Source organism: Pholcus phalangioides, unplaced genomic scaffold, assembly GCF_987345545.1.
Source record: "Pholcus phalangioides strain wild (caught in Gottingen) unplaced genomic scaffold, Ppha-v1.0 ptg000015l_1, whole genome shotgun sequence".
NCBI lineage: Eukaryota > Metazoa > Arthropoda > Arachnida > Araneae > Pholcidae > Pholcus > Pholcus phalangioides.
Genome location: NW_028301608.1, coordinates 79,043,396 through 79,064,884, shown reverse-complemented (window position 1 = coordinate 79,064,884; position 21,489 = coordinate 79,043,396). Strand labels below are relative to the sequence as shown.

Genomic DNA, 21,489 nt, shown 5'->3' with positions numbered 1-21,489 from the left:
TCGTTCGGGGGAAACCAAAGTGATAGAACAATAGATGTGGCCATCTTTCCCTTTTTTCTCACATTTCGGGCCTCTCCCCCTGCGCTACGCTTTTGCTTCCATCTCGAGTAAAACACCGTTCGATGAATTGATTGACTTTCGTTCCATCCACCTTTTCCGCCTTATCGCCCTTCCTCGTTTTCCAAACTCTCGCAAGCTGTCTTCTGCTCGTCCTTCCACTTAGGGGCCATTCAAGTATTACGTAAGCAGATTTTCAGCCATTTTTGACCCTCTTCCCCCCCCCTGTCAGCAGCATTGAATATTTCATATCTTCCAAAAGGGGTGGTTGATGACGTAAGCAACTTTCACACACCCCTCGTCAGCAAACCGAAACCCCTCCCTTCTCGATGCTGACGTAATACTTGAATGACTCCTTACTGTCAACGGATCACCCTTCCGTAAACAGTTAGCTAGTTTTTTTCAGAAAATACATTACGAATCCTAGAAATCTGCGTATCGCAAGACCACCGACTCACGCAGTTCATCCTTCAACACACTTGCAACGTTATCATCCTCGCAAGATATTCAATGTCCTATGACGACTTCACTTAAGCAACAATCAGTTGAAGGTTTTACTACTACATCCACTGGAACAACTAAATTCTCACCACAAAGTTTCTGACTTAGAAGAATCGGACGTAGCTATAGGAAACTCCTAATTCCCGGTTCATCGGCAGCGCTTGACGCACGTCCGATACTGTCCATCAAACTTCACACAATGTTCCCCTACATTCAAAATCAGAACCTTCGTTTTCCCCTTCACGATTTCCAGCAAGACATTGGCATTTCCTTAGCTTTCATCCATGCCAATCCAACCTCCACGTCATTTGTACTGGCATTAATGACTTCTGGATTCATGATCAACTCTATCCATTTCTCCTCAGCTCCGACATCATCTCGAACACATGGTAACTCACTTGCGTGCTACATGCGCAGTCTTCCTCCACTCCCGGCAAACGATCTCCAGCGACATCATATAGTTCCGTCCAACTATCAAGTCATACGACTGCATTATCGACGATTAAGTTTCCCAAGTGCAACTGCTGATGTCTTCACCAAATCTCCATAACCAAATTCTGATTTCGGCACATACATGAGCTTCATCTCCTCCGTTACGAACTTCAACATCGCACTACTTTTAGTGTCGATATTACGTGAAATACAACCACTGTCATCATAGCAATTTTCATAGTTCCTTTCGTAAAAATCATCGTATCAGTTCACGACCAAATTTCTCTTCGTTGATCAGTGCCTCTGAATACGTTCAGCCATCCCACACTGATGACTTATACTCTTCTTCCTCGGGCAATCACGCGAGACATGGCCCAGGTATCTACACGAAAAACATCTGGGCTCCCTGTTCCACCACCTATTCTCTTACAATCGTAGCATTTCTCAGTCGGTATACTGAAACTACTCGGACCTATGTAGCGTCCGTTCTGGAGGATATATGGTCCATGGGGGTGGGGGAATTTAATAAAGCTCCCCTTTTTCAGCTGGTGGCCGAAAATTAAACTTTTAATTTTGTAAATTTCTCCTATGGTCTCAAGATATCCTAAAAAATTCCACTACATTCGGATAAGCAGTTTTTGAGTAAAACTACTGAGTACGGGAACTTCAATTATAATTACCATTTATTATAACCATAGGTGTAAATGGGTGTTGTGCGTAACATCTGCCCGTAAAATTATACGGGCATCTTTGTTTCCAAAAACAAAGTGAAACCTCATCCCACGCTCGCATTCAGAACCAAAATCTTTTTTAAATTCGAAGACGCGTGCGGGCTTAGAAGTCAATGTCAAAGAAAAAAGTAACAAAATTGGCTCCCAAATTATTTAAACTTAGTAAAATTACTACGATGATACAGCTTCGGAGCTCAAAAAGTTGAGCTTTAATATTCCATAGACACGTTTACTCTCATCTGAAATGGGTTCAGCCCATTGTTCGATTCCTTATCGATACGCATTTGATTTTCCAAAGATGTCACTTTCCGCTGCCTACACGGTTTTCAACAGCTGGCTGATGCGAAGATGAATTCAGGAAAGAAAATTGGATGCTCTTACCAGACCGTCCCATGAGTTCAAAGGAAAGATTGAGATTTGTTACCTTTGTAGTCTAGAGCGCTCACCGGCAAGTGAGAGAACGTTGGTTCAATTCCCCGCAAGGGCAGTTAAATTTTCTTTCCTGAATTTATCTTCGCATCAGCCCCGACTGTTCAAAACCTCCGTAATTTGATTTTAATACTAATTTCGGTTTATCTTTTGATTAGCAGCTGGTTTCAACCAGCACCTAGAGATGGAAGGCCTCTGCACTGTTTGCCTTAAACGTCAGAGTTTGAGACACCGCATCCAATTTCTTTTATTTCGGCGCAGAAGCTTCCCGATTGGCTCACAAATACCGCATAGTGATTGAATGTGGGGGCATAGAAATCGCCAATTCTGAGCCCGATCATTTCTTTCCGCATTCTGGCGCGAGCAGGAAATATTTCCCTGAATATATTTGAGGTAAAATGGACTACTTACTGACGTCACAATCAGACTGCGGAGGCCTATCTTTAGGAGATGCTGTTTCAACACTATCTGTTAATCTAACTCTTCTCAGGTTTTTTTTTTTTTTGCAAACTAATACTAATTTAGAAAAATATAATGTGGGCAAATATAGGGGCACCACAAAAAAAAAGCAAGTTCAGCGAATTGTTTCAAAGTCTGCATCTCCCAAATGATTGCTAACAGAATTAAAAAATATTTAACATCGGAACTAATCAAATTTTTGTTTTCCAGTGTAAAACTTTTTAAAAGATGTGAAATTTTTTATGCCCTGATTAACTTGGGGTTCTGGAAAAAAAAAAAATTACAGTATTATGTCCAAGCTCATAAAATTGGTAAATTGATACACAACTGTATATTACTAAAAACATTTTTCTTCTAAATTTTTATTATATATAAAACAGACATCCAAGACAAGTCCACTAATAAAAAAAATAAATTGCCAGAAAAACTTTGAAAATATTTAATATTTCAGAAACAAATTACGAATTTCAATGATACATATTTGACGCTGAGATGTGCCCTCATTATTTCAATGGTACAAGACCAAAAAAAATCTGATATAATTTCTAACTGAAAAGGCTTATAAAAAACATTGGTTTTTTTTATGGAATGCTAAATATACATTTTTCATGCCTGCATACAAATTCATTTTTCTTTTATATAATATACTGATGGTCAAAATATTTTTAACAATATATATAACAATCAAAAATAAATATTTTGAGTGCTACCATGTATAGTTATCACTTTGAGACTCAATTCACTGCCATTGAGTGTTGATTATCTGGTTACAGATTGTTAAAACATTTTACGATGTCTCTCTACATCCCAATAAACATTCAAGGTTTCAAATAATGTACATTTTTAAACATTATTTCACCTGAAAAAAGAATATATATATAAAATGATCATTTGGTGATTTTATTCTTTGGAACTGATTAATCTCTTCTCTCTCAGATTGCAGATCATTATTAAAAACTATGCAGTTTTGCAATCTCTCAATATTTACAACACAGCCTAAGACATGTGAGGGGTCGTCTTTCACTTCTTTTTGCAAAATAACATTCAGCATATAGCAATGTGAAAACAATGATTTAACACTTTAAGAGGCATTAATGAGATGTCTTTTTAAAAGCCCCTTATTTTACCACTGACAAGCTCAGAAAATTTTGCAGAGTAAATTTTTAATAAAATACTTTCCCTATACCCCCTTAGTTTGCACCAAATGAAAATCTGAAGAAAGCCTACTTCATTTAAAAAAAAAAAAAGGCATTTTGAAAGCGGTTTAATGATTTTTGTTGTGCCGCTTAAAGGGTTAATTGTTTCTCATCCAAAAGTTCACAGAAACAAACCCCCCCCCCATATTTTTCCAATGACCCTTGGTCTACGATGTTTGTATGACACCTGTAGCATTCACACACATGGCTCATATATTATAACAGGCAATTTCATATAAAAGTTACTTTAAAAACCTATATTTTAAACGGCATCAAGACAAAACAACTTGGCAGTTTGTTCAACACACAATAGGGTACACACCAAATATCTATTTAAAAAACTCTACATGTTATGTGGCGGCGGGGGGGGGGGGGGGGAGAAAGGAGAGAAAGGTCTGTAAAAAAAGAGTAAACTGCTCTTTTAGAGAATGTTATTAAAATGGGATAACAGCTTAAAGTTTTCTGTTAAACAGAGTGGATGAAGTTTTGGAAACGTACAAAACTATATTCATAAAATACAATTAGCATATTATTTTATAGCTAAAATTCAATTTTTTGGTAAATATTCAGTATTTTTTCCCCAGCAGAATTTCTATTTCTTTTCCCCCGAAGTTCATTAATTTTTTTAAAAATATCACTTTCATCATTAAAAAAATATCTTGTAGCAAGTCAATTGTGCGACCACAGATATAGAGAAAATTGTATATATTAATGCGTCCTAAGTTCATCCAGTAGTTCATTGAAGCTCGTGACAAACCATTTTGATTCATTCTTTACTGTCTCACGGACTTGATTTCCACCAAATCCAATAAATGCATCCTGCATGGACAGAGAAAGAAAAGAAAAATGTTTTCTGTTAATTTAAACATCAGTGGTAACAAATGACTTACAAATCAGATATTGAAAGAAAAGGCATGCAAAAATTAGGCATGCTTGGAAAAAAAATATTACTCTTTCAATGAATAGCCATGTTGAATACACTGACAGACATGAATCTTTTACAAATGAATTGAATATCAATCTCTAGACAAGTATAAATTGAAAAAAAGTTTCAAAATTGTAACTTTTTTTAAATAATACTCATTAAACAAGTTTTCATTAATTCTTGAATTATTTTCTTACCAAGCATGTATTTTCATTAATTCTGAAAAAATAATTTTTAATCAAATATGAATTTTCACAAATCCTGATTGCTTTCACTAAAAGTCAAATTGTTCCCTTTAAAAATCATATTGCTCCCCTCCTTCCTGTGGGCTCCTCATTAGGAATAGCAGCACTAAATGGTTTCACTGTGGAAGCTGTGAGGGATATTCCAAAAGTAATTTTAACCTTTGTTTTTTAGAGGCAAGCTTTATCAGAGTCATCAAAACACAATTAAATTTTTTATGTTAATAAATTTGCCACATAATGTGATCAACTTCAAGAAACCTTTCTTGTAAAACTCTACTTCGAAGATTAACAAAATTCTTGACAGCCTGTTGCAACTGAATTGAGATGGACAAGGCTGTCAGTTGACACTGTGTAAAACAGATTGAGTGTTTAGCCTTTCTACTCTTATTCAGTCTGTCTGGACAGTTTGAAAATATGAATTTTTTTTTTCCACCCCTTATAGCCATTCCCTATCAGGTTATCCCTAAGTGAAACTTATTTCAACTCCTTAAAACTGTTTTTTAGTTCTTTTACCTTACCACCCCCCCCCCCCCATCCTTTTTTTCCTTGGTAATTTCATTTTGTTTTATATATAATTTTGTGTTATGAAATATCCTTTTTATGTCAACCAATTGCTATACGCCAGCGGCCAAAACAATAAACTTGATTGATTTCAACTCCTTAATGATTGGGAATGAGATATCCTGGCCCAATGCAAACGGAAAAAACTCATTCCAGCTATCCCTGTTTTCTTTCCCCCTATTTTCTCATTATCGTGAAGCTTCATTGTTGATGAACAAGAATATACCCTATGAACAAAAATAGTTTTTTTCCTCTTCTTGTTTACCTCAGTTTTTTTTTCCCCTTTCTATTTCTAACATGAAAACAGTTTTTGATTTGAGATTGATTGTGATACTTCATGCACAGATCATCCAAATTTATAGCCAAAAGCCAAGATGTAAGGGGGTTAAGAACAACCACGGCATTTACTGAAAAAAGTATACTAATTAAGTCTTCACCAGCAAAAGTTATAATTCACTCAAAATTTTATTTATATTTTCAACAAAAGTGGCTTGCAAATTTTCTATTCTTTCTGAACAACTAGTAAATATATATACATATAGTGGTCTGAAGGAAAGACTTTATTTCTGCATATTATGCCAAGATGAACTCAGAAAGAAAGGTGCACTGGTCTTCCCCGGGAATCAAACCCAGTCCATTAGCAAACCATGCAAGTGCAATATCCATGTACACCACAGGAAACATGGCCATTCTTTCCTTGTTTATGCACTGTACTGTGATACACTGAAGCAGAGGCTCACGCCACAATACATAAATAATGAAAGAATGGTTGTGTCTCCTGTCATGCATACCAATAGCAAGCTTACCCAGTTTGCAAGAGGACTAGGTTTGATTTCTCTCTCTAAGTTTATCTTGGCATATATCCAGAAAAAAAATCTTTCCTTCAAACATTGGGCTGAGAAAAAATTCAAATAGTGATCCAATACCCTGAGCAGCATTTCACATATATAGACACTCATGTTATACAGTAAAATTTTGAAAATAATTTGCTTTGGTCGGACTAAACACGTTTCACATACATCTAAAATACATTAGGTATCTAGAATAGTATTATGTCTTGTGTGTCTTTACAACTATAAAAGAACAGAAAAATTGAAGGGTTTGCAACAAAAACAAAGTAGCTCTACTTTTATCATTTTTTGGTGAATCAAACGATATTTTCAATTTTCATTTCACATCAACAAATGCTTTTCTAAGTAACTGTGTTTGTTGTTTTTGACCTGATGTAGCCTTATTGACACATAAAAATATCTCTCATGGGCTACGTGTATTTTTCTTACAAAATCATGATTATTCACTTTCAGGGAAAATTATTTTTCATAAAAACTAATAAGCATCCTGTTTTTGAACTGAAATGTAAAATTAACATTTCTTTAATGGCAAAACCAGTTTCTACAGGTGAAATTCCCCCACCCCGGTGACATCTAGCTCATCAGTCGCATTGTTTGCTCACAGTTCTTCATACATTCAATTTTCTCCAACATATTTTTGGGTCAGTTCTCATCACATCCTCATATTTTGCAGCTATTTCTTGGAAGTGGTGAGCTGTGTGTTGCTTGTGAAAACAAAGCAGCCTCCTGCTTGATCTAGATCAGTGTTTCCCAAAGTGGGGAAGAACACCTCCCTGGGGTAGAAACTATAGGTGTAACATAGGATCCTATGGGTTGGCCTGAGTTGGGAGACAAAAGGGAAAAAAATATTGTACAAGGGATGGGGAGAATGGAACAAAGAAAACATCTACATCAATGTTTTCTAACCTGTGGTATGCAGACCCCTGTGGGAGGGGGGACTGAGTTCTTTGTAATAAGGAGCCTGCTGGATCATTTCCATTCATTAACATTGCATAAATGACACATTTAGAATGCCACAAAATTTTCATTTATCGCATGAATTTTTTTATGATATGCAGATTTGCACAAAATAATACATTTTGGATTTTATGGGGTGGCCCCCAAATTGGCCTTTGCTGCAAGGGGCAGGCCAGCTGAGAATCAGCCTTTACTAATCGTCCAATTATAATTACATAATTTGTCTGAATGTAGAATGAGTGAAGGAAGTTGAATATTAAATTTTTTTTTAATTTTTCAAAAAACTAGCGGGAAAAAATTTGGATGTGAATATAAAATTTTGTGAAATCTTACAGCAGGAGGACATGTCTCCAAATCAGTTGCTCCATCACCAACCATCACTAATTTCCTGTATCCATAACGGTGTTTCAGATAAGCAATAACTTCAGACTTTCCATTCTGTTGCGATGTAGGCTCATTCAGATCAAAACCAGCAAAATTACCTAAAAAACAGACAAAAAAACTTTCTCATGAAAAATGAAATGTAAATGAAAAATAAGTTGCATTTGCAATAAATAATGTAATGTGTTAAATCTCTTTCATAATAAATTATGAAAATGCCACGCTTGCATCTATTGTCATCAACGTTACATCATAGTTAAGACAGACTGGCATCAGAGTGAAATAATTATTTTTTGAGCCAACACAACGTATAATCAAAAAGATTAATAATTAACATAGATGTATAGAGACATCATCTTGAAAGTGAAATTACACAGATGCTTTCCTTTTGAGAGCTGAAGCTTGAACGCAGCTCATTTTCATATACACATGACCCTTTAGAGACTGAAGGGTCCCATTCACGTGATCAAACCATGCTTGAGTTGAGGCAATAGTGCTGAGATACTAGATATCGATGGTGTTGTGGCTCTACAGCCTTATAGAATGAAACAAAAAATCTGGTATTTCAACAGCAGAATATAAAAGGTAGAAAAACCAATAAAAATATGAAAATAATTTTTCTCTATTTTTGGTCATTTTGATGGGAATCAACATTGTCATTTTATACTGCCCCAAAACAAATATTAAATACAGCATTACCTCAACTTACCCATGTCTTCCCTATTGCAAATGATCAGAGTTATGAGAGAAAAAAATATATGCTAACACGATGCACAAATTTGCACATCCCAATTCAACTAAAAACATGAAATATATGAGCAAAAGGTTGTAATATTCATTTAACACCAATGTGTTAAAGGTAGTCTCAGGTACTTCAAATATGTCAAAGCCATTCTTAGACTAGTACGATTCATCGTGCAGCCAAACCCAGATATAGCGCACCCAAATTCAGCGTCAATCCAGCTTAGTGAAAGAAATTTTCAATCAACAAATCTTCCATGTATAGGGATTACAGCAGGAAAAACCAGGATTTGATGTAACAAAAAACTAATTATAGCGTCAGAATTCTGCAAAAATCATGGCAATAAATAAGAGTTTGACTGTATATTTATCTTGTAAACAAAAACATTTATTATGTATAAAGTATACAACAATGTGCCAACTGATTTAAATATGCTTAATTATATACTGCATGTGCAACAAATTAACAGAATTTCCAATGAGAAAGTTTTAACTGAGATGAAATATTTTCATGATGCGAGATAACTTTCAGTTATGAATTCAATCTCTAGTAATGTTCAAGGTGCCACTGTTCAATGCAACAACTCATAAAACAAATCATATTTTTACATTTTATATTGTGATACAAAAACATCCACCCCACCCCCCTCACCTGTGGCATACATTTTAGAAAGATGAATTAAAAAATTTAAATATTTTTCCAGTTCAATTTAGTACATTATATCAATAAAAAAGTTGAATGAACGACTCAATCTGGCCGTCATTGAAAAGACTCAACTGGGGAGAAATCAATAAGGTAAACCCTACCCTTTGGATGTTCTGTCATCTCTGAAGTAATACAGAGTTAGCATAAATGAATGTGATCAGATTAAATATATATATATTTTAAAATGGTCAGATGAAAATGATCATTTTAAATTGAATGATCAGATTAAAAAAATATATATATTTTAAAAATTGTTACACATAACAATCAGTCATGTATGAAAATAAAGAAAAATATTCCAAGTTCTTTTTAATTACAAATGTTTGATGTGTGAACCTTTAGCAACAGGACAAACATCTAATCTGCAGTCAAGTTCATGCGACCCACTTTGTACTTTTGCACTGTTAGTAGTTCTTAATTCTTTCATTTCTCAACTGTTAACGGTTCTGATGTGCTTGTTCTTCAAGTTCACTGAGTGTTTTTGGCAATGGTGGTTTATAATGGGGATGGGACGAATAGTGATTTGGCTGAATAACTGAATAGCTTTGACACAACGGGACACACCCCACTTTCCATCTTGGAGAAATATTGAAGCATTTGCGAAGGATAATTTCAGAAAATTTTATTAAAATCAAAGAAATATAGGCAACAAAAACAAACAAAAGAAAAATAAAATAAGTAAATTGATACAATCATCAATCTGAAATCGTATAACAGATAAATAAAATATAAACAATCTATGCCAATGGGGAATAAAAATTATAAATATGATTACAGCTAAGTAAAAATCACACTTAATACGTCCTTGCTGTCAATGACCTAATTTGTCTCTTCCTTACAGGTAAACGTGCTTAGATCTTCCATTCACTGGTTACTTCTGTTGAGGCGACATGGTTGGAGATCATATTTCTTATGATCAATCATTGGGGCCCTTGAGGGTCTGAATTTGCCATCGTTCCTACTGCTTAGATGCACACTGACAGTCTTCTTAGTATGTATGCTGCTAATCTAGGAACAATATAATCTGCTGCACCCGAGAGCTAATAGGGATCTTTAAAACTCCCCTTTCAAAACATAGTTGACCGTTCTCTGGGATAGCATCAAAATGAAGTTTTGTCATACGTGGACAAGATGTCAGGTAATGCCATAAAGATCCAATCTCACCACTAAGCACATTTGGCGTTGTCCAACTTCTTGAAACTGGTTCTGAAATTACACAGCTCATTTACTCTCAACTAGTAGGCATCATAAAGTTAACTACTTATTTTCTTATTTTTCCTCTCTAGATGTTCTTTACTCCTTTCAGTAACTCAATATGTATCTTGTCTGGGTATATTCTTCGATTAATGAACTTTTACACCAGTTCATTGTTAATTCATGCTTGCTTTCACCGTATTACAGTAGAATCCTATTTTCAGTTTCATTTTTTCCTTATTTTAGAAGTTCACCCAGGCATAACCTCTTTTAGGGAAAGGGATATACACCACACAATAAAATATAATCAGTGAATTTTTAATTTATGAGAAAAATACGGTTCACACATCAAATATTTGCAACTGAAAAAAAAAACTTGAAATGTTGTTCTTTAATCTCATGTGTCACTGATTATTTACATGTAATAGCTTCAAAAATATAAATTTTTGAAATCCAGTCGTGTGTACGTGCGTGTGTGTGTAGTAATCCCATATTTTCAACAAATTCATACAAAAATAAAAATGCAGAGAATAGCTAGTGATATTGTTTACCATCGAAGAAAAATTGCAGACGGTTAGCAAAAACATTTTTTTCTGGTATATCTAGTTCTTTTGCAACAGGTCCAATGACACAATGAAAGCCTCCTGATACAAGATACACAGGAATACGTCGGCTATGCAGTTCTTCAACTAAGTCTCTGGAATAACAAATTTTTAATCATTATAGTGTCCAAATACTTGTGTATATTCACACACAGTAATCAGAGTTTAGAATGTAAAAATAAGTCACTTTTCTCACTGAATAAGAGAACCCACTGGTCCACTAAATGGAAAATCTCTTCTGAATAATAATTTATTTGCTAAATATATTGTCATTTAGAAGAGTGATACCCCCACCAAGGGATACAAAAAGCCATAGAAAGCAATTAAAACTGCAGTCAAACCTTATGAAGCCCACCACTGTTTATTCTGAGGCTTTATCAATAAACAAGTGTGGAGGTTTGAAGAGGCTCATTGAGAGGTAAAGAGGTGAATTGAATTACATTTTCAGGGAACGTTTTGCAAAAGATATTTGCTACTTAGAAAGAATAATATACTGAATAGTTTTTTACTGACTCAAGCAACAACATTGATTATGAAATAACGAAAACAAGATGATATCTTCACAAATATTTTTTCAAAAAAATAAATGTTTTTTTTAGAATATTCAGCAAAAAATAAAATATTTTCGTCTCAAACAGACTGGCGACGTTTTTTGCTACTGGTCCCACAGACCACAAATATTTTCTCTGGCCCCATTGTTTAATCACTGGTCTCGGACCAGCAGACCACCAATGACTTCGAATGCTGGTAATGTACATGTGAATTACATTTTAAAAGTTGCAATGGAAATTTGGTCATTTTTGTCGCACCACGGTCATTTTCTGCACACGAGGGCTAATTGGACCGGGACCTACAATTTATTGCCGATTCCGAACGGCAGGCTCGTTTTTTATACTTATCGAGAAATTGGTGCGCTAACACCTCGATGGGGGACTCCCTACGGTAGTAATTTTTTGCTGCGGTCAAGTCGCCGCGTTTGGTTGTACCATTGTGTCAGGAAAGTTTTCTGACAAGGACGAACCGGGTATCGAACTCGCGACACCTCTAAACATCCTTTGGTACTTTAGGCGAGCATCTTATCGACCGGGCTGCCGCGCCCCCTTGCAATGGAAAATTATCATTGATATTTACTTTTAGTTACAAAGAATTGTAATTTGAAACATAAAAAATAAGATAATCACTCATTAATATGGCCTGTAGCCTACTTGAAAATTCAGTATTTCAAATAAGTAATGCCTATTAAATATATTTAAAAACCGTTAATAAACTCAGCAGTAAGAAAACATTCATCCAATATTCGTTTTTTATAAGAATTTTTTTGTTTTGCTGATCAAGACTTCAAATTTTGATTTAAAAATAATCTTGCAATCACAGTAATTGTTTTTGGCAGTCAATTTCACCTAAAACACAAACGAAAACTGGAATTTGCTATCATTATGAAGGAAAATTGATTTACCATAGACAAAGAAAATTTTCCACTTTTATATATTTATTCATTTACTTATCTACGTTTTTGAAGCTTGTCATGCAATAAATTTATATAAAACACCTTCACAATGTGTAGCTTTTTACTTTATCACAGTCAGACCAGCTTATAATGATGTCTAGAAAAAGCAGCAAAAATATTTGTGATATGGGAACTTTGTTATATCTGTACCAGCTTGATAAGCAATACAAAATTCACTGGAAATGGAAAAACATAGTTATGTTGAAATTTCGTAATACCATGTTCATTATAAGAGAGTCACATTGTATTATATAATTTAATAAAGTGCAAAAAATTACATTTTTACACCGAAATTTTACATTAATCTAAGGTAAAAAAGAAATAGAAAAAAAACCAACTGCTGCTGTGAGAATAAAGTCAATTTCTTGACTGGAGGCCTGTTAATTCACTAATATGAAGACAAAATTATCTTAAAGACGACTATAACACAAATATAAAAGAAATTTTCGACAATTTATAACCTGACAGAGCAAAAGATTGAAATCTGCTTGTAACAAGAAGTCTGTTACAATGACAATTTTCCCTGGAATTGCGAGTCCTTGTTACAACAGACTTTTACTGTACTTTGAATGTCAGAATTCCAGCAGTATCTGCAAAACTAGGTCCTATTGATCAGGGACGTTTCAAAATCATTCATTCATTTACATTTTTGCTTCACCCATGATAAGACAAATTTGAGAGTGGGCAAAAAATTAAAAAGAAAAACATATCTTCAAAAACTTACTTGATTCCGGGTGTTAGATGGAGTGGCCTTTTTTTCAAGAACTCTTTTAAAACAGTCAGACTTGGATGAATCATTTCCAAACGCTTTGAAAGAGCATCTCTGAAAGAACATCCGCCACTCATAGCACTTTTTGTTCTGAAATAATAATTATCTTGATGAAATATAACATATACGTAACAACTATTATAAAAAAGCTAGGCAAAGGTATCAGACATCTCATACAGGCCTACACGGATAGTCAACGGCAAAACGATGGATGTTGTCAAATGGCCGCAAAGCTACTTCAACATGTGATTACACCTAAACTGTTAATCTGAGGTTATTGAAATTTCATGACTTTTTCATCTCGTTGAGGCATTTCTTAGTTTAGAGATAAAACGAAGTTCTACCTAGAATGAAGGTAGTGCTCATCTTCACAGCTAGAGATTGAACACTAATATGGTTACAAAAGACCTTATGGAAGTGGACATTTTTTTATGTGAACATAAATATTTGAAGAACAGAGGTTTTATTATGGTGTTTGCCAGCATTAATTTTATATCTTTCAATGCTGCGTCTTTGAAGAAGCTTGTTGGCAGACATTATTCAATCCATATGGCATTTCTATGGGGGTTTTGCTGTTTTTATTGCGTTGCAAGAGTTTAGAATTCATAATTGAACGCAAAGACCTTCACACGACAAAGAGCTTCTTAATTTTTCATTTTACACAGCATTGGCACTTTCTGCTCTGCTCACTAATAATACTCTTCAAAGCTACTATCTTTAGTTTGAACTAACCACTGATTTTGAAACCATATCACATCCATATTGTTGGTAAGAGAAAATCTGTCGAGTTGAAATCGTGGATAAAGCAAAAAATTATAACTCTACTATGACTAGTATGTGCTCCCTACATACCGGGTTGGACAGTTTCTTCCAAAGCAGAAAAATCATAGGAAAAACATGGAAAAAACCTGGCCCGAAGAAACTAGTTTCCTCCAATAATTTGTCATAAAAGTTAGAATTTATGCTTTAGACCATGGTTTCCCAAACTTTTTGTTCCATCGTCCCCTTCTTCAGAGAAATTTTTCTCTCATCGCCCCCCAACTCAAGCGAACCCATAGGATTCTGTGTTATACCCGTGGCTTCAATCGTCCCCTTGGACCTTTCCATCGCCCACCAGGGGGTGATATTGCCCACTTTGGGAAACACTGCTTTAGACATAGTAATTGTACATTTTTCACAGTATTAAGTAAATTTAACTTCACTAATTTAATTATGTATGCAAATTAATAAACTGTATTAGTCATTTGAAGATTTGGACAGTTCCTTCTGCTTGGAAAAAGTGCTTTTAGCCTTTCCAGAGAGAGGGTGTTTTAGTCTCTGCCAATAGTGTATAGACCTCCTACACTTAGAGTGGTTGGTTCTTTTGATGTCATGGTAGATACCCTCACTGTCCTCCAGCATTTTGTCTCCAACTGAGTTTGTAATGCATGAAACATCACACCTGGACACTGAGGGTAATGCCTTTTCTAGACACCTTGTTATAGGTAGCTGATTCCTGACAAGGTTGCTTAATTGTTGTTTCTAGCGTGTCTACAGGGCCTCTTCCACACTTACGTTAGGACTATGGAGCCTTTTTAGCATCCGATTTGAATCCTGAGGGTAAAGAATTTTTAGCCTTCTCCTCATCCTTCTGACCTATAGACATAAGTCCAGTGGCAAAGTTCTGGCGTTCATTCATCATGACCTATAGACGTGTGTTTCCCAACCTGTTACTTGTGGAATGCTGTTGGTCAGTGAGTACTTTGTAAGTAGTTCAAGGGATAATTTCCAGTTACTACCATTGCATGAATGGCACATTTTCTGCTGTGAAGGTGTAATTTTTCAAGTTCTTGTGATATGCAAATTATTAAAAGAAAATAAAAAAAATACAAATTGGATTTTATGGGAGGGGTATCAGAATCAACCTTTGGATGATGCGGGGGGGGGGGGGGGGGAAGCTGTAACATGAAAATGGTTGGAGAAAACACTCTCTCCTCAGATTTCAATTACATCTAATACACCTAATCACACATAGAAAATTCTAGACACCCTGGATCATAGTTTCCCAACCTTTTTTGTCTCATCGCTCCCTTCTTTAGAAATTGTTTTCTCCCAGCGCCCCCCCCCCCCATGCAATCTAACTCATAGGATCCTATGTTATACCTGTAGCTTTTACCCCCCCCCCCCCCCAGAACATTCCAGCGCCCATGTTGGGAATCACTGCCCTAGATGGTTATATTAACTTCAATTACACTGAATTGGTTGTTTTTTCCTCTTAAATGGTATCATTAAAAATTCAATGTAGCTAATACCAAATGCACTAGTACAGAATACATAAAGCACATCAATCTCCATTATGAGATGGGTTTTTTTTCGAACTCAAATATACTAAGAAATAAGATTTTCTGGATGTTATGCTTAAAAAAATATTTGGAAAGAACAGTGATTTGTATCCTCCGGGAACTGAACCTGGGTGCCCTTGTATACTGAGCAAGTGAGCTAACCAACAATACACCAGAGACACACTATTCATTTCCTTATAACACACATTATTAGCATGATGCATTGAGTGGAGACATTGCAGCCTCCCTTAACTACAACAATTTCCACCCCAGGTGGCGAGGCGATAGTATTAAAGGATGTTTTTTGGCCTGATATATACTGAGAAATAAGATTTCCTGAGCGTTATACTAAAACAAATCTTTGGAAAGAAACATGATTTGTCTCCTCCGGGAATCAAACCCAGGTTTCATCGTATCGAAAAGTGTATCTCTGGTGTACTAGTTAGTGCCCTTACCTGTATGCAAGGGGACTCCTTTGAATTCTCAGAGGAGACAAATCATTTTCTTTCTAAAGATTTGTTTCAATATAACATCCAGAAAATCTTACTTCTCGGCATATCAATCTGTTTAAAAAATCAGAACTTTTGAATATAACAATTAAAAAATATATAACATTTGAATTGAGAGATAGACTTTAGAAATATATAACAGTTGAATATAAGCGTGTGTAAGCGATGCAATGCCACAGCTTACATTTCAGCAACTTCCTTTTGTTTTCCAGCAAATTTTGCTATTTCGTCAATGGCCTCATCTTGACATACAGTTGAATCAACATCAAAGCAAACAGCATCTGCTGTACACCACATCATCCTTACAGCCAACTCTTCTTTGGCAGCATCGGCCACCGAACCATTTTGATTACCTGACTTGGTCATAGTTCTAAAAAAGATCACAATGGAGATACATATTATATTTATAGATACAAAAATAAAACTACACTGAATAAAATTGAATTTTTGCAAATCAATATCACTTTTATAGACATCACTTTGATTTCATTCATTTTCAGCAATTCTTACGCCTATCATCAGCATCATATAACTACAAGGTTTGTTCAAAACGTATCCCACTATAATTTTTTGTGCATAAACCGATGAAGATAGAAAGGCATTGTTTGGTGCATGTATACTGATGATCCTAATGCACTTGCTTGAATTTATCTCTGCCTACAGAACACCGACAGATCGCCAATGAGTGAGGAAGTGTAAGTGAGCGCAGTCTGATTTTTGTTTGACTGAAAGCTGGTCCATTTCAGGAGCATTTTAAGCTTGGGGAAGCGCCAGAAGTCATACCAACAATGTCAGGAGAGTAGAGAGCTTGACAAGGCACAGGTGTGTTGTGTTTGGCCAGAAAATGCTGAACCAAATATGAAGAATGGGTGGGGTGCATTATTGTGATAGAGCTGCCAATTGCCCGCAGCCCACAGGTCTGGTTATTTGCATCTCACAGCATCACAAAGGTGACTTTCTTAGTAGTACTCCTTTGTAATGATTGTGCCATGTGGTGCATACTCGTGATGAACCATACCATGTCACTGGAGTCAGCATGACTATGTGGTCTCTCTACTGATGTGATGTCATCTCATCTTTGAAACGGTTGTACCACTCCTTTAACTTTGTATTGCAAATTGCTTCATCCAAGGTGTTAAAGAATCATTTCCATTTGGGAATCGCCAAGCTTTACACAAAATTTAATGTAGTAGCATTGTTCAAGTTTTTCTGTAATTTCGTCAAACACGAAAATCCGACGGCGCTCATTTATTACACATCCTCACACATAGGCGATCTGCCAATGACCGATAGCTTTTGCAGGCATGCACACACACATTAGGTTTGCCTACATAGGTGTACCAAACCATGCGTCGCTTGCTTCATTGGTTCACATGCAAAAAATTATGAAAAAAATACTTTTTGAACAAACCTCATATAAATTTTGTCGAGGGAAGGAGGAGAACAATCTCAATTTTACTGCCCCTCTACTTAAAACAAATGTGCAAACTGAGCCATGTGCAGCATCCAAGACTTGACGCAGGGCAGCACTCCCTTTTATACAGTCAATAAAAATTAGAACAGCAGCACCAATCAAGAAACTTGGCGGACTGCTTGTGCCGCTACTGTCCAGCCAAAGATTTTCGCGTGTTCTAGGCTGTGATTCTTTGTATTTGTGTGTTTGCGGTTTTTTTTAAATAAACAGTCGAGAAGGAATTCACATTCTTGTATGAAATATTGTTTCATATCAGCATTATTTACATCAATACAGTATTTTATCAAATATTTCTTTCATCAATTCACGAATTTTTATTTTTTCTCAATTTTTTTCTAAAACCCTTGTATTAATTTTGTCTTTTCATCAGTTTATGAATTTACATTCATCATGCGATTATTTTTCATTAATTTCAAAATTTTCATTGATCCCGAATTTTTATTGATTGTTTCTAAATTGTCATCAATTCTGAACTTTCATTAATTTATATTAATCCTGAAATTTTATCAATTGTTAGAAATCTGTTTTCATTTCTTTAATTACAGAATAGTTTTCCTTCAATTCTTAACTTTCATTAATTATGATATTTCATCAATCGAGGAATTATTTTTCATTAAAAATTTGAATTTGATTAATTTCCCTGATTTTGAGAGATGTTTTATTAATCTAGTTATTTTTTCAATAAATATGAATTTCCAGTAGTTTCGGAATTGTTCATTAATTTCAAATATATTGTCACCAATCCTGATTTTCCATTTTTTGTTTCACGAATGTATGACTTTGAGTAGATATTTTTCAGCATTCTATTTTAATTAATATGTTATGCCTTTTTTTCAATGACTTCCCTTATGTATATCTAGGCTCGAAAAGAGAGACTATAAAATGAATAGGTTCTGCGACCCTGAAGTCATTCCCTTCCGACATCGTTCATATGCTCCAGAGGCTGCACGTCCAGAATTCATGGAAGAAACTGTTCTGATATGCACATTCGCTCACTATGCACGTGGAGTGTTGACATCATCGCACCTGGATCTGGTCCACTCGTTAACAATGCATGCCGCTTAATTTGTGCCTTCACTAATTATCTATAATTTTCTAACTACTCAAATTTCGCATCCGGCCCATTAACAGAACACCCTGTATATACAGGCTGCATATATGCATAACCTAACGTACTTATATTGTTATAGTTGTACTTGTTTCATGTTCTAGCTAACGATACCCCTACCCCATCCGTGTTCCATATTTTAAAAGGTAAAAATCATTAAAGATGGTTAATGCTTGAAATTTCCTGTTATGTACCATATTGAAAGTCTGTCTGCTCTGCAGAGAGAATGGCTGACATCCATGCCCGAATTAGAAAACTGCAGAAAACCAACTTCAGCCATCGATGGGGTTCAAACCTAGATCCTCAAGATGAGAGTCCATATAAATTTAATCAAATACATTTGTGACGCTGGCCTGCCCCAAGGTGCTATCCTGCCACCCACACGATATTAAAAAATATAAATAAGAAAATAACTTCAAAAGATAATTTCTTTCGTCTCAAAACTTTGCCGTTTTTTTAAAAGTCTCAATAACGCAAATGCTATTGGAAAACATTCCCTGCACTTTTTCCCCACCCACATCCTTTGTATAGCATTGTTGGGTTACAACAATATAATGAAATTAAACTCCCGTTTTTAATCGAGGACACGTTTCGGCGATTTTTTTGATAGGCGCGAGTATTTTTCTCCGAAATGAGGCAAATAATCGCATTAATAGTTCGGAACGGCATGTCCCCCCCTGGATTGGAACAGCTGTTGCGGAAGCACGTGTTGCGCCCTGGAATTCCGTAATTATATGAAAAAAATCAAATAAAGTTTCTAATATTTGTTTAGATGTCTCAAAATATTAAAGTATACAAAACAGAAATCCAATACCAAGATTTAGGAGTCGCGGAACTGCTTTTCATGAACTGTACACACTTGACCTGAATGTTTTTATAAACGTAAAAAACAAAAATCCCCCGCAGCAAGTTTTCGGTAGACCATGGCCTCCACCAGATTAGAGATTGGCTCATTCACTACAAGACACTGAGCTATAGAGAGCTTTCCTTATAGCCAGACCGACCATATTTGCTTGAGAAAAATACGTGAAATTGGACTTAGAAATACGGGACATCTCCAATAATAATGCCAAAAGTGAAAAGAGTTGCTAACTCATATTTGAGTCACATAAACGTCGCCAATCGAAGAAAATGAAGTGGATTTAAAAAAAACATGGCGAATATGTGAAATAGATATTTTTATTTGTATTCGTAATGTAATTTTTGCGTTGGGAAGATTTGGAAAGAATAAAATTCAAGTTGGCTTCGTTGAAAATACGTGAAAAACCGAAACATTTCTGCAAAAAAGTCAGAACAAACAGAAACAACCGGGACTATTACAGCAAATACGGGACGTATAGTCACGCTACTTATAGCTACGGTGCACTATATAGTAAACCAAACAGTAATTGACCATACGTTCGTCGTCGAAAAAGATGCATTAGATTCTCGTCAAAAGAATTACCTAGAACAACTTTATATATGAAGGAGTCTTACCGGGAACCAAGGAGATAATACTACGGAGCTGACATCAGGCACGAAAATTGAAGCCGTTGTGACAACCCTATGGGCTGAAGAGATTTCAAACAGTTCTTGTCCCTATACTTAACACATATGTTTTGCCGAATCGAACTCTTTTAAAATATTAGCTAAATAAATTTGAGCACCATGACTATTTAATGCCTCTTCAGGTAATCTACATGGTCCAATAATAGGGAAAGATAAAAGTTTATCCTTATATAAGGAGTTATATTTCTAATTATTGAAAGGGGAAGATCATTTTTCACTCTCAACTCGTCAAGTTTTTAGTTCAGTGCCTTCAATTTATTTTGAAAATTCTATGTACCCCATTAATGTCTATGAGAAAATGATCAATTAAAATATGAAGCTCCAATAAAATGCAATTTTAATTTTTTTTTCTTTTAACTGTTTATTTTGCCTTTTTTTGTTCATTATGATAGATCCAGGGCATTTCTAGTGTTTCGGGCAGGGCCGTCTTAAGAGCATCGTGGACCCCCGGGACAAGTGATTTTTCTGAGGCGCTACTATGCCAATTTTTCGAAAAATTCAATTCATTCTGGGGTTAGTAAGAACAAGGGTTTTTTTTGATCGGTCGGAGACCTGTTGGGAACTAAAGTTCGGGATTCCCTTCAACGAACGCTATTTTGTTCAATTTCGATCCAGAGTATTTAAAATAATAAGATATAATCATGGATACAAAATTTGTATGTATATATGATGAATCTCTTGCCTCAAAAAAATATATACAAAAAAGGAACTAATTTTACTGTCAATAAAACGATTCAAGTTTAAACCAGAAAAACGAACCTTTTTTCAAAAGCAATGCTCTATACTTGTGCTCCGGTCCTAGAACAACACCAAAAGGAAGAACTGTCACGTCGATGGCATTTCAGCTGCAGTTACTATGACGTCACACCCACGTCAAGAATTACGCAACTCTTATTTAATTCTTTCAACAACAGCTGTACGAGATGATTGCGTGAAATACGGCACCGATTTGTCATAAGCGAGACACCTGTAGCACCGAATAATTTCGGCTTCGCTAGACAAAGCCAAAGCGCTTGCAGAGATGGAAGCCACACGTAGCGTCAATGGCGGAGCCGACTCACATTAACACCATGCCTTCCCGCCTATGGTTACCAAAAAAATTGAATATATACAGCCCATTGTCATTTTCTCGGTTTGGGAGATCAAAAGTAACTTGAAGATACTAAATCCGTAGTTCACATTTTTTTTTTTAATGTACCTTACTTTACTACCACGAAAAGGTGACCAGCGCTACACAGCTGGTGTTGGCTAGACGCAGCGAATTCTACATCGGAAGTGTGAATCG

The 21,489-nt window shown here is 35.5% G+C and overlaps 1 protein-coding gene across 2 annotated transcripts; it reads right to left on the bottom strand.

The window, feature by feature from the left end:
- Nucleotides 1-2,955: 2,955 nt before the first annotated feature.
- LOC149076760 (phosphoserine phosphatase-like) lies at nt 2,956-21,215 on the bottom strand. 2 transcript variants are annotated; one of them, XM_089244418.1, is made up of 6 exons: nt 20,964-21,215; nt 16,259-16,444; nt 13,200-13,334; nt 10,918-11,063; nt 7,678-7,826; nt 2,956-4,624 (listed from the first exon to the last, which is right to left on the bottom strand). In XM_089244418.1, exons 2-6 carry the CDS (start codon nt 16,438-16,440, stop codon nt 4,514-4,516), a joined length of 723 nt encoding a protein of 240 aa, XP_089100544.1. In that variant the 5' UTR covers nt 16,441-16,444; nt 20,964-21,215; the 3' UTR covers nt 2,956-4,513. The 2 variants fall into 2 exon arrangements, with proteins under 2 accessions (XP_089100544.1, XP_089100545.1); XM_089244419.1 differs by lacking the exon at nt 20,964-21,215 and adding an exon at nt 19,471-19,637.
- Nucleotides 21,216-21,489: the final 274 nt, after the last annotated feature.